Source organism: Miscanthus floridulus, chromosome 10 (assembly GCF_019320115.1).
Source record: "Miscanthus floridulus cultivar M001 chromosome 10, ASM1932011v1, whole genome shotgun sequence".
In the NCBI taxonomy this organism is placed as follows: Eukaryota; Viridiplantae; Streptophyta; class Magnoliopsida; order Poales; family Poaceae; genus Miscanthus; species Miscanthus floridulus.
In genome coordinates, this window is record NC_089589.1 from 139,965,172 (window position 1) to 139,977,214 (window position 12,043).

At 45.1% G+C, this 12,043-nt stretch overlaps 1 protein-coding gene and 2 long non-coding RNA genes across 3 annotated transcripts; all 3 read right to left on the reverse strand.

Annotated features, from left to right (window-relative positions):
• Window positions 1–268: 268 nt before the first annotated feature.
• Window positions 269–3,295, reverse strand: LOC136485868 (uncharacterized). Its single transcript, XR_010766592.1, has 3 exons — window positions 3,220–3,295; window positions 2,948–3,021; window positions 269–654 (listed from the first exon to the last, which is right to left on the reverse strand). It is a non-coding gene; the product is annotated as an uncharacterized lncRNA (long non-coding RNA).
• Window positions 3,296–3,375: 80 nt separating this feature from the next.
• On the reverse strand, window positions 3,376–4,428 carry LOC136485869 (uncharacterized). Its single transcript, XR_010766593.1, has 3 exons — window positions 3,932–4,428; window positions 3,704–3,827; window positions 3,376–3,527 (listed from the first exon to the last, which is right to left on the reverse strand). It is a non-coding gene; the product is annotated as an uncharacterized lncRNA (long non-coding RNA).
• A 1,711-nt stretch (window positions 4,429–6,139) lies between these two features.
• Window positions 6,140–7,258, reverse strand: LOC136489819 (probable LRR receptor-like serine/threonine-protein kinase At3g47570). The gene is made up of 3 exons (XM_066486358.1): window positions 7,122–7,258; window positions 6,624–7,036; window positions 6,140–6,513 (listed from the first exon to the last, which is right to left on the reverse strand). The coding sequence occupies exons 1-3, from the start codon at window positions 7,256–7,258 to the stop codon at window positions 6,140–6,142; spliced, it is 924 nt and encodes a 307-aa protein (XP_066342455.1).
• Window positions 7,259–12,043: the final 4,785 nt, after the last annotated feature.

Genomic DNA, 12,043 nt, shown 5'->3' on the forward strand with positions numbered 1-12,043 from the left:
ATCGTTTACGACAAGCCACAGCCAAACGAACAGGCTGATGGTAAATTAACCTATGTTTAATAAGGTACCCAAACTTGATCGGGCTAAGCATAGAATATCAGGAATGTTATGGAAACCAATAGCCTGAAGAAAAAAAAAAGTGATTTGTAGTCAGTCTAATTAATCTTTTTAGGAAAACTTTGTGCGTTTTTTTTTGGGGGGGGGGGGGGGGGGGGGGGGGGGATTTGTATTAAGTTACCTAATACTCCAATGGTCAAATAAATGCACGGTGCTATATACAGTGTAATTGTAGGAAACATTGTTTATGTAATGTAGTCTGGCAGTGTTGGAAGTTCCGAACTACTATGCTAAGTATATAACATGATGTCTAGTCGATAGGTAGGATTGATTTTTTTTTCTCTGAAGAGGTTAATAACAGATTCTATTGAAAGGAATGTGCATCACTAGCCGGAACCCCGCGCGGGCTAGCAAGCTCTGAATCATAGGGAGCATGGAAAATATAGTACTAACAAAGAAGCAGTTTTGAATCATAGGAAAGCAGAAAACGTCTGTTACTGAAGGCCACTTTTATATACATCAAGGATAGTGAGCTTTATGTTTTTCATGACATTGAGACCTTGGTCGTAGCACACGAAATGCATTGAAACTGAAAATCTGCACAACAAAAATGCATGAAGAGGGCTTTCAGCTTGATTTTTGTAGCATACCACTTGCCAAACATACAGTAATGTTAGATGTGACACATATAAGTTTACTAATAAAAACAGTCGAATACATTACACATGTTAGTATGCCTAAATAAGTAAATAGTGGCACCTTCGAGAATTGGTCACATTGTACAATGTTCTCATCATAAAATACCATGTGGTTGTTCCAAAACTAAAAATACTTCTTGAATTGTTCCTCATGCTTAGCAAATCTGGGATACATTGTATGTAAGACATCGGGCAAATTAAAGGCACTGTAGGATAAGAGGGTAAGGCATGAGATAAATGTCAATTAGCAAACAATAAGCACATAAATACTTGAACATGTATTGCAGTGAGTTCATGGGTAATTATATCAAATAAAATGGTACATACAGAAAATGAGGTACAAAATGGTACATACAGATAAAATGGTACTCACTGGCTGATATTTTGAGAAGGAAATGTCACCGGCTGATATTTGAGATGCAACTGATCTTGGTAGTAATCTAATTTGGACTCACCAGGAGTCACCAGTTCTGTTCATGTCGACGAATATGACAGCATTAACCAAAAATCAGGCTATCATAATAATAAGGCAAGATAGCATCCGAAGCATCTTGAACAGAGGTGGCTGCACTATATGCGAAGCAAATACGATGGAAATGGAACCATAACAATCTAGGGGAACCATAACAGAGGTGCTGAGTAGGAGCCAGAAAGGGGAATCATAAGTTACGTTTGTATTTCGGGGCTGTAAAAATGAGCACACATAGGACTAAGATATGGAACCATTTTTTAGCAATCTAGGAGAACATGCAGGCGGTAACATAAGAATTGCTGCTATAAGAACTTATCAAACAGACGTGGTGCAACCATCTTATTAACCCCAAGGAAGCACCATCAGCAATCAATCAGTGAAACAAAGATTGGCAACCAACTTATCTTACCAAGACCATAGTTCCGCTAGGCGCTCGCCTAGGCGCGACTAGGCGCGACTAGGCTCTAGTCGGAGGGTGTCCGCCTCGCCTATGGGGGTAGGCGGACCCCTAGGCGGCGGCGGCGGCTCGGCGGCGGCGGTGGTGGTGGAGGAGCGCCTGGCGGAGGTCGTCGGTGGGGGAGGAGGAGCTGCAAGCGGCGGCGGGCGCTCGCGCAGGCTTGCGCGGGCGGCGGCGGGCACGTGCGCGGGCGGCGGGCGCTCGCGCGGGCTTGCGCGGGCGGCAGGCGCTCGGGCGGGCGCAGGCGCGGGCGGCGGCGGTGTGGGAGGAGGCGTGGATAAGGTGCGCTGGGCCGTTTTTAACGGTGGATAAGGTGGGTTGGGCCGTTTTTATGGGCCTTTCTTCTCTTTTCTCCCTGTTCCATGACCATTGGTCTTCTATTTTTTCTTTTCTTTTAAGTACTTAAGTATGTATTAATAAATTTAAGCATGTATTGGAAAACGCCTAGGCGCGATTAATCCCGCCTAGGCGCTAGGCTGAGGGTCAGCGCCTAGATTCCGCCCAGCGCCTAGCTGAACTTTGACCAAGACGATTCATAATAGAAGGTAGACTCATTGAAAAGGAGACTTTCAGCAATTTAACAGAGGGAAACTATGACTATATTATTTGTAGGAATTCAGGATGGTAGACTAATTATGTCAAAGATATGATTTTGCAGGGAGCAACCAGAAAACCTTGATAATATAATCACACAATGGTCAGTTACGTTTGTATTTCGGGGGTGTAGAAATGAGCACACATAGGACTAAGTTATGGAACCATTTTTTAGCAATCTAGGAGAACATGCAGGCGGTAACATAAGAATTGCTGCTATAAGCACTTATCAAATTGACGTGGTGCAACCATCTTATTAACCCAAAGGAAGCACCATCAGCAATCAATCAGTGAAACAAAGATTTGCAGCCAACTTATCTTAGCAAGTTGATTGACAATAGAAGGTAGACTCATTGAAAAGGTGAGTTTCAGCAATCAAACAGAGGGAAACTATGACTATATTATTTGTAGGAATTCAGGATGGCAGACTAATTATGTCAAAGATATGATTTTGCAGGGAGCAACCAGAGAACCTTGATAATATAATCACACAATGGTCATGTAGAAGAATGTATACGTTATGTAGTTGATAAGACCTTTTTCTTTTAGATACATGCATATACCCATAAAGTACATAAGGTCGAATCATCATGGCATGCAAATAAGAAAAAACTCACCAATATGATTAATGCTAAATTCTGATAGCTAAGATAAGGAAGTTTAGGATACCTCGGATTAGTTAAGGACAACATTTTGTCGTACCCAAATACCCAACAGAAACATACGAACCATTTTTTTTGGCCCTGCAAAAAACATATAAGATATTAATGAGGAAAGGATGGTAACTGGTGTGCCGATGCACCCATTTGCATAGGAGATCTTTAAGCAATTATCCATGCAACTCAAACACAACAAAGTATATATATTAGAAATTTATTTTATCAATGTGTGTGATACGAAACCAAATGATTAGATGTAGCAGCAAACTGACAGTAAGTTACCTGACCATCATTACTAAAAATCATGTCTTCCCTACACTTGCCAACTTCTGTAGAAATACCAAATGGTTCATTTGCTGGAAACTGTACCCAAAAAAAAAAGATGAGAAGACACGGCATGGACAAATATTTGACAGGGCAAAAAATATGGAAGTGCAGGGGTCGAGCAAGTATGTGCCTGAAAAAACAGTCAAGTTTCAATGGTTGACTTCGGCGGCTGGAATGTGTAGAACGAAATCGAAGGCTGTGGGAAAGCCATCACCAAAGTCCAGTAGCTCTACACCCAGCAAACTGTCATGCGCAGGGGCAAGCTGTGGAAATAATCCCATGAAATGGAAGCAAACAAAATGTTGGAGGTACAATGCTTTTGACTAGCAAATACTAAGGAGCGATTGCAAGGGCATTCAATAGGCCTCTGGAAACAATCCTATAGAATGGAAAAAAATGTCAAGGTTCAATGTCTGTCTGAGAAATAAACATGGCTTACCTGCAGTAGTTCACACTAACATAGTTTGTAAGTTTGAGGAAGCCACCAGTCATGGTCTCATGGACGTTCCAGAAGATCGGAAGCTCTACAGTAGGAGGGGGCAAAACAGCAGCCAAACGTGAATCTGGGATACGTAGCTTTTAGAAATAAGAAACTGAAGGAAATTGAAAGAGAATAAAAATTAATATCTGGAGCCATGAGAAAAGGGAACGAATGACAGGTTCTTGCCTGTGTTGCAAGGTAGATGGCGACCTCTCCTAATCCTTAAGCGGCGGGTTTAGAATGGGCAGAAAAGTGAGGAGGTACGTGAGGTGGGTGAGAGGAGCGGCAAAACATAGGTGAGCCGTGGAGGAGGATGAACACATCGAGCGGCGAATCGGACGGAGCGGCGAATTAGCGGCGACGGCGGCGGGGGCCAGGCACCGTGAGGGGGAGGAGCGGTGCGGGGAGCAGAGGAGGGAGCGTCCTAAGCAGCCGGCCGCGGCGGGGGCCGCGGGCGTCAGCAGCCGGCGGCATCCGCGATGGAGGCGGAGGTCGCGGTGCAGTAATCCTGTAAGGGACGGGAGGTAGGGAAGGGGAGGGAGCCGGCGATGGGGATGGCCGGCGCGGCGGCGATGGACGGAGCGACGGCGGCGCTAGCAGGGTCGGGGAGCAGCGCAGACGGCGGCGTGGCTGCGAGGCCGCGGCACAGAGGGCGGCGCTGGGAGGGGTAGGGAGCGGCAGAGTTCACGAGGGAGCGGGCGTCGCAATGCCGAAGAAGGTTCGCGAGGAGCGGAGCGCGGGTTGATTTCCGAAAACATAAGGGTTTTTTTTGCAAAATGACTGCGGCTCGCCCGATCTGTGCTGTCCGCGCGCCCGATCGAACGGCCGGGAAAAGCAGGCGACGTGGCACGCTCGCCGGCCAGCTTTTGGACCCAGGATTCATATGTAAAGATTGGAGCATTTAGTTACACAGCCCACTTGGCCACCGCTCTTTCTCGAACTAGAATTATGTATTAGTCACTATTCTCTAGTTATCTATGGACAACTATTTCTATTAGAATGATGGACTTTATTATCTTATTTATCATTAGTCATGTATGGACAATTATTTGTATCCGAAATATGAACACCAATAAATTAAATGAGATTATAATATTTGTTTTTTACTTGGCCGAAATATTTGTTTTTTACTTTTCTCCAATAAATTAAATGTGATTATAATATTTACACCATATTTGAATTGGTAAAAAAAAATCAATTACACATGCTCTGCATACAACAGAACATACACCAAACATCAATCAGGGGCATAGTAGACCTTTCCTATAGAAACCTCATGTTTCCAGAGCTAGAGCTAAACTGCGTGCCAAACAAGTCCACTTGCTCCAGAAACTCCACAATGGAGCTGCTCTGTGGTGGAGTTGATAGAACAGAGCTGAAAAATGTGGAGCAGAGTAGTCCCAAACAGACCCTAAATATGGTCATTGATCAATCAATCACGTATTCTCCGCATTCGTTCCAAATACGCTTACATGGTATCACAGAGGGCTCGCTCCTGCGTCCTCCACCGCTTCTTCAAACCCTAAACGCTGGCATGCCATGGCCTGCTGATGCCTAGGAGCTTGGTCTTGGTGAAATCGGTCCTCTCCATAGTACCAGTTGACAACCTACCTCCTAGGTCCACAAGGAAATCGATGCAATATGTCCTCGATTCCTCTAGATGGGCAAGGAAGGTTCAGTCCAAGGCAAATGTATGTGGCATGGCCTACTGTTTTGCGGACCAAAGGAGTTAGGCGGCCGGTACGGCGCTAGCCTGGGCCTGTCCCTGGTCGCAGTGGCACCGGCGCATCAGGGCAGGCAGAGGCGCAGAGCCCAGAGCGGTAGAGCCAGAGCCTGAGGCCGCACGCTGTGACGCACTGACGCTGGTAATACTAATTCAGCAACTAATCCCCATTTTCCCATTCAGGCATTCTCACTTCTAATTTCGAATTTAATGTTGAACTCTTCCAGATCTATAGTAGCAATTAAATGATTGAAAATTATAATTGATCATGTGTGTCAAACCGTTGTCCGAACTCTGAAATGCAGAAAAAACCACAGCCACCGAGGTGTTCATTTGCACCCGAGTTGCCGCAATGCCTCTTCTCATTTGTATTTTCGAGTTTCCACTAGACCCCGATGGGAATCTGATGACAATACTGTTTTCCTTACAACTCACAAGTACATTATTGGATTCAGATAGGCAGAATCTCGCAACTTATTACGACCAAGGTTTCAGCTACAAACCAGTTAACTCTGCATTTCACAGTATGCAAACTAATCTCAAATACGAAAGAAGCATTAACAAAATTCACAACAGGAACAAACAAACACGTTGGCAGACTAAGGAAAAAGTCGGCAAAATGTAGCAAGACTTCGCTGCAGCTGCAGAAGGGAACGAAGAGAATAGACACGTCACTGGGCAGCACACAGCTCTGTCGCTGATGCAGACTTGGTGTAATCCTTTTTTATTTTCTTCAGTGCCACCACAACATCGCTCATCGATAACCTTTGGTCAGGTGAGTCACTTGAGCAGAGCAAACCCAACTCAAATATTGGTGGCAGTAAGTGCTTCAGGTCGGGGGCAGAAGAGGAAGCTTCTTGGAGGATCTGTTCGTCCAGAACATGGAAAATCTCTGATGGAAAGGCTTGGTGAACCCACTGCCTGATGCTCAGATCCCCAACGAACATGGGATCTGTGGGTCTCTTTCCAGTGAATACTTCAAGAAGTATGATTCCAAAGCTGAACACATCGCTCTTGCGGGATGCCTTTCCAAAGGATCCATACTCTGATAGCTCAATAAATTCAGATAACAAGAAGTTAGCACGATTAATCAACCGAATGAGTATATACGATCAAAGATATAGTTATAGCAAAAGAGCATACAAGTGGTAGTACCTGGTGCCATGTACCCAAGTGTTCCAGGCATGCTAGCAGTAGTCATTGACTTGTCCTCACCCAATAGCAACTTTGCAATTCCAAAGTCTGCCACGTGTGCCGTCATGTCGCTGTCAAGCAGCACATTGCTAGGCTTCAAGTCACAGTGCAGGACGACCTCGTAATGCTCATGGTGAAGATAGTCCATTGCCATGGACACATCAAGCATGATCTCCAACCTTTTAAGGAACCCCAAGTTCCTTCTAACTTCTGAGTGTAGGATCTTCTCTAAGCTACCATTGGGCATGTACTGGAGCACGAGCGCTCTGAAGTCCAGGTTGGAGCAGGTGTTTAGTACCCTTATCAGGTTGCGGTGCCGAGCCATGCGAAGCACACGACACTCCGCATCGAAGCTCCTGATGGCCTCTTTCCAGCTGCATGTTTAGAACTTTTACAGCAACCACCAAACCATTGCTCAGTTGGCCCTTGAAAACTTTTCCGAAGCCCCCAGTCCCCAACAGGTTGTCGTCGCTGAAATTTGCTGTGGCATGAACGAGGTCATGGTAGGAGACAATTCTGTGCTCAACCATATCACCTTGATCAACGATGGTAGAGCTTTTAGCCTCTCCCTTGTTCTTAAGTTTCCTTCTGATCATCAGGCAAACACAAAGCAGAGTAGACCCAAATGCTACGGCAGCAGCAAGGATTACATATTTCAAGAAGCGCCTAATATTCGTGTGAAACTTTTCATGACGACATGGCAAAAATCCGAGGCGTGGAGCGTCACATAGCCCAGCATTCCCAATCAAAGATTGGATCGCGATATTTGAGAATATACCTCTCTCTGGTATCCTGCCTTCTAGCTTATTAAAGGAGAGATTTAGAGTTGTCAAGAATGTGAAGTTAGCAAAGAACATGGGAATGGTGCCAGAGAGATTATTTGAGGAGAGATCTAACGCTTGTAGGCTAGTAAGCTCTTGAAACGAGTCTGGAATAGACAGGTCCACTGTACCCACTTGTTTTAACCCACCTACATCACCAGGTAATTCACCTGTAAAGAAGTTATGAGAAAGATCTAGCTCGATAACCTTCTCAAGGCTAAAAAGGCTTGCCGGTATTGTTGAACCCAACTGGTTCTGGGAGAAGTCGATGTGTTCTAGCCAGCTAAGATTGCCAATGCTATCCAGTACAGAGCCTAAGAATTTGTTTCCTTGGTGAAATAATTGCTGTAGGCTTTTGAGTGTACCGATTTCTGCTGGGATATGGCCTGACAAGTGATTGCTTGAGACATCAATGAATGCTAGATTTTGCATCACTACGATAGACTCTGGGATTATTGGCCCTGTGAAGGTTGCCGGAGAGTCCTATACTTTCAAGGCTACTTAAGTTTGACAGTGTCGATGGAAGCCTGCCTGTTAACTTGTTGTAACCTGCCGTAAAGCGGTATAACTTTGTAGACAGGTTTCCCACGAGGTCTGGGTGTTAATTACTTTGGATCATCTAGGCGTGGATCCAGTGGGTGATTTTTTTATTAGTTAAATCAAATACACCTATAGCTTTCTTTGGGAGTAGGAGAGAGAGAGAGAGTAGGAGCATCTGACGGTCAGAGGAGCTCCCTGCTGTCGGGTACCTTAGAACGGGGTACCCAAGCAAACATCAAAATGAAGCCAGAAGGTAAGCCGTGGGTCCCTCACCTACCACGACCGAGCCCTCCTCCACCTCGCCTCGAGCCTCGAACAGAAGGTCTCGGAACAAACTCCGCCTCGCGCGAGGCTCCCAGGGTAGAGGGAAAGCGAGCAAGCAGCCAAGCAGAAAGCAGAGAGGAGGGCGTTGCTGTTTTTTTTTCCTCTGCCAAAGCTGCCTGGGGATCGGCGCCACGCGAGGCGGGTCCCAAAGGTGCGGCTATGGCCAAAAGCGAAAGCTGCTGCGTCCTGCCGGCCTGCCGCTGCCCTTGCTTGCTTTGACCAGGACCATAGGCGGACACCACACCGCCACAGCCCACAGGTGGCAGGCCACCCACTGCCTGCCACTGCCACTGCCACTGCCACTGCCACTGCCACTGCCAGCCAGGGGTCCAGGTGAGGACGTGACACGCCGTACAAGCCGCCGGCCCCTCGTCCTCGACTCCTCGGAGCTATGACTGGAACTATTGCTAGTGCCACAGGCTGCGGCAGCGGCAGTGCCGCTGCCGCCCCTCCCGCCCTCCACGAGACCAGACGGACCAAACCAGACCACGACGCCGTGCCCGTGGCGTGCTACACTGCGAGCCTGCGACGCCGACCGACGCGATCGGCGTTCGGCAGGGAGGAACAGACACGGGCCACGGCTACTAGCTCCGTCGGCGTCCGTCCATCGTCGCCCTGGTCTAGTGTATAGTGCTGTCGTCCCTGCCTCTGATCTGATGGCAGCTGGCCTGCTGCTGGATGCTGATGGCCGCCGCCGCGCCTTCTTCGATCTGAGCCTCGTTTAGATTGCAAGTTTTTTCATTCTCTCTCCATCTCATTAAATCTTTGGATATATAAATGGAGTATTAAATATAGATAAAAAATAATTAATTACACAGTTTGATTGTAAATTACGAGACGAATCTTTTGAGCCTAGTTAGGCCATGATTGAACAATAATTGTCAAATACAAATGAAAGTGCTACAGTGCCAAATACTAATTCCTAACCTCAATCTAAACAAGGCGCTAGGTCTTCAATTTCGCGTCTGCTCCATGGTTTCGTGCTGTGTATCATCAGACTGTTCGGTTGACTGTTCACATCGTTGTTGGTTCGTGAAGAAATACTGCTGGCTGATTTGTGTGACAGAAAAATACTGTTTCGACTGAAAATTTACGATCGTTTACGACAAGCCACAGCTAAACGAACAGGCTGCATACTGCTGTCTACTCCAGTACTAGTACCACCAACAGGGCAACAGTCCTTGTCCTTCCAATTATGAACGACGATCGATGGCTCAGCCGCTCAGCGACGCCCCCTTCGTTTAAACTTATCAGTATATATGTTTTTCTCTCGCAACAAAACAGTCGCTGCAGGAGAAGATGCTGTAGCAGCTGCTGGAGCTGACGCAGGTGCTGGCGCTGGTACTGGTGCTGCTACTGCTAGTGCCGGTACAAACCCTCCACAGGTATGGACATCCACGTACAAACTATACGCATGCACAATACATACATTTGGTTGGCTATATTAGGCCATGTTTAGTTGACGAAATTTTTAGTGAAATGGTATTGTAGCATTTTCGTTGTTATTTGGCAATTAGTGTCCAATCATAGTCTAATTAGGCTTAAAAGATTCGTCTCGTGAATTTCGTCTAAACTGTGTAATTAGTTTTATTTTTTATTTATATTTAATACTTTATGCATGCGTCCAAATATTCGATGTGACGGAAAATCTTGAAAAATTTTGCAAAATTTTAGGAACTAAACGGTACCTTAGTCTGTAGTTAAGCTTTTGAGGTGTTTTTTTTTATCTTTGTTTGGTTGTCCGTAGAATCCTATATAAACCAATGATGTGCTAAAAGTAGACCAAATACTACATTAGGACGTCCCCAACAAGGAACTTTTTGCTAGCTATTTGATTACGTGGAGTAAAGAGAATGTCAAAAACTAAATAGCTAGTGACAAGTTCCTCGCCTAGCTCGCACATGTCCCTATAAATGTACTCTCTCCGCTGACCGAGACCCACTCTTGCCTTGCTGTGGGCTCACATTTTTTTCCTTTTTTTTTTAAATTTCTATCAGCCGGCGATTTGCTTTTGCTTGTTGAGGACGCCCTTAGCTAGCACGGAGTATGTCAGATTTTATGTTATTAGGGCCTTGTTTAGATTGCAAATTTTTGCAATTTGGACATTGTAGCACGTTTCGTTTGTATTTGACAAACTTTGTTCGATCATAGACTAACTAGGCTCAAAAGATTCGTCTCGTGATTTACAACTAAACTGTGCAATTAGTTATTTTTTTACCTACATTTAATGCTCCATGCATGCGTCCAAAAATTGATGTGATGAAGAGAGAGCGAAAAAACTTGAATTTGAAGGCAATCTAAACAAGGCCTAGATACTCAAGCTCATTGGTGCCAACAAAATGGAATATCCTCACATTCCCTGTTTCTATTGATACATGGAGCCATATGGAGGTGATAAAAAATGCGACACACTGTGAACAACCACAAACAATGTCACTAAACGACTAAACACAGATTGCATGTGCAAGACAACTGATGGAGCAGCTAATTCCCTACTGTATATTTGGATGGAAAAGATTGGTAGGACTAATACCAACTCTCACTTGTGTTATTGGACCGTATAAATTCGTGTCAACCATAAACTTGTTTGGGACGAGCCGATTCTAGTACCCATGGAGTTGTTGTATAATCCCTATGATAAGTGAGGAGAGGGTTGGGTGATGAAATCCCCAATCAGGTGTCGATGAAGCACACCCAGACGTATATATTAGCGCACGTAGATAGATGTAGATGTATAATTATACGAAATGGGAAAAGTTCGGTATCTTGACCATGAGTCGCACCGAAGGAAGTGGGATGGAAAATTGGTCAAGGTAATTATGGCTAGAGTGATACAAACCTGTGCAGAGTAAAATCATGAATTCATGTCATGTCTCTTGGATCAGAGGCTATGGAAACCTATGGGTGGCTCTTTCTCAACATACAAGTGATATTACTGTTTTTTTAAGCTAAACTGACCTTTTCTACAAATGTTATTTTGAACAGCAAGATGATATATTATTGATCATTTTGAGATGACTAGATTACATTGCATTGATATTTATATGCTTGTTGAGTACGTTGTACTCACTCTTGTTAACTCTCCCTCTTCAGAAGATCCTCAAGAATGTGCACAAGGGTCTCTAGATGATGGCTATGCCTATGCAGATTGGGATGACTATGAAGAACCTAGTCGGGTTGCTGCCACCTCCTATGGTGGATGGGATGAATAAATGATCCCCTTAGTTCAGTTATGTATGTTTGGGGCGATATGTCTTTGTCGCTCACTTAAGCCCCCTTTGACACGGCTCATTCAAAACAGCTTCACCGGTGAAGCCAAAGCCGGTGAAGCCAGAAAAACTGGCTTTTTCCGGCTTCTAATTCATTTTAACCCCGGCTTACAAAATGGCTTCACGCAACAGTGCCTCGATTTGCGCAAAATAGATGAAGCCGAAGCCGGCATAAGCCGTGCCAAAGAGGCCCTTAGTAATCTAGTTTGGACCTCTATATGTCGGGCTTGTAATAATGCACAAACATATGACGCTTCTTTAAAGACTTAAGTGCATAGAATGGTATTGTAATAATTATTGGTACCCTCTAGCTATTCTCTGTTGCCAACTCTGTTATGGTTTATTATTCGATAAATCTTGTATCTGTTGGGTGATAAATCCTAGGTCAGGGTTATTATTTATAGCGGTAATACCCGGGTCGTCACAA

Coding starts and splice junctions, on each gene's coding strand:
- LOC136489819 (XM_066486358.1), bottom strand. CDS start 7,258: ATGATCAGAAGGAAACTTAAGAACAAGGGAGAGGCTAAAAGCTCTACC. Junction 7,037..7,121: donor AATTTCAGCGACGACAACCT/GTTGGGGACTGG, acceptor CTAAACATGCAG/CTGGAAAGAGGCCATCAGGA. Junction 6,514..6,623: donor ACTTGGGTACATGGCACCAG/GTACTACCACTT, acceptor TTGAGCTATCAG/AGTATGGATCCTTTGGAAAG.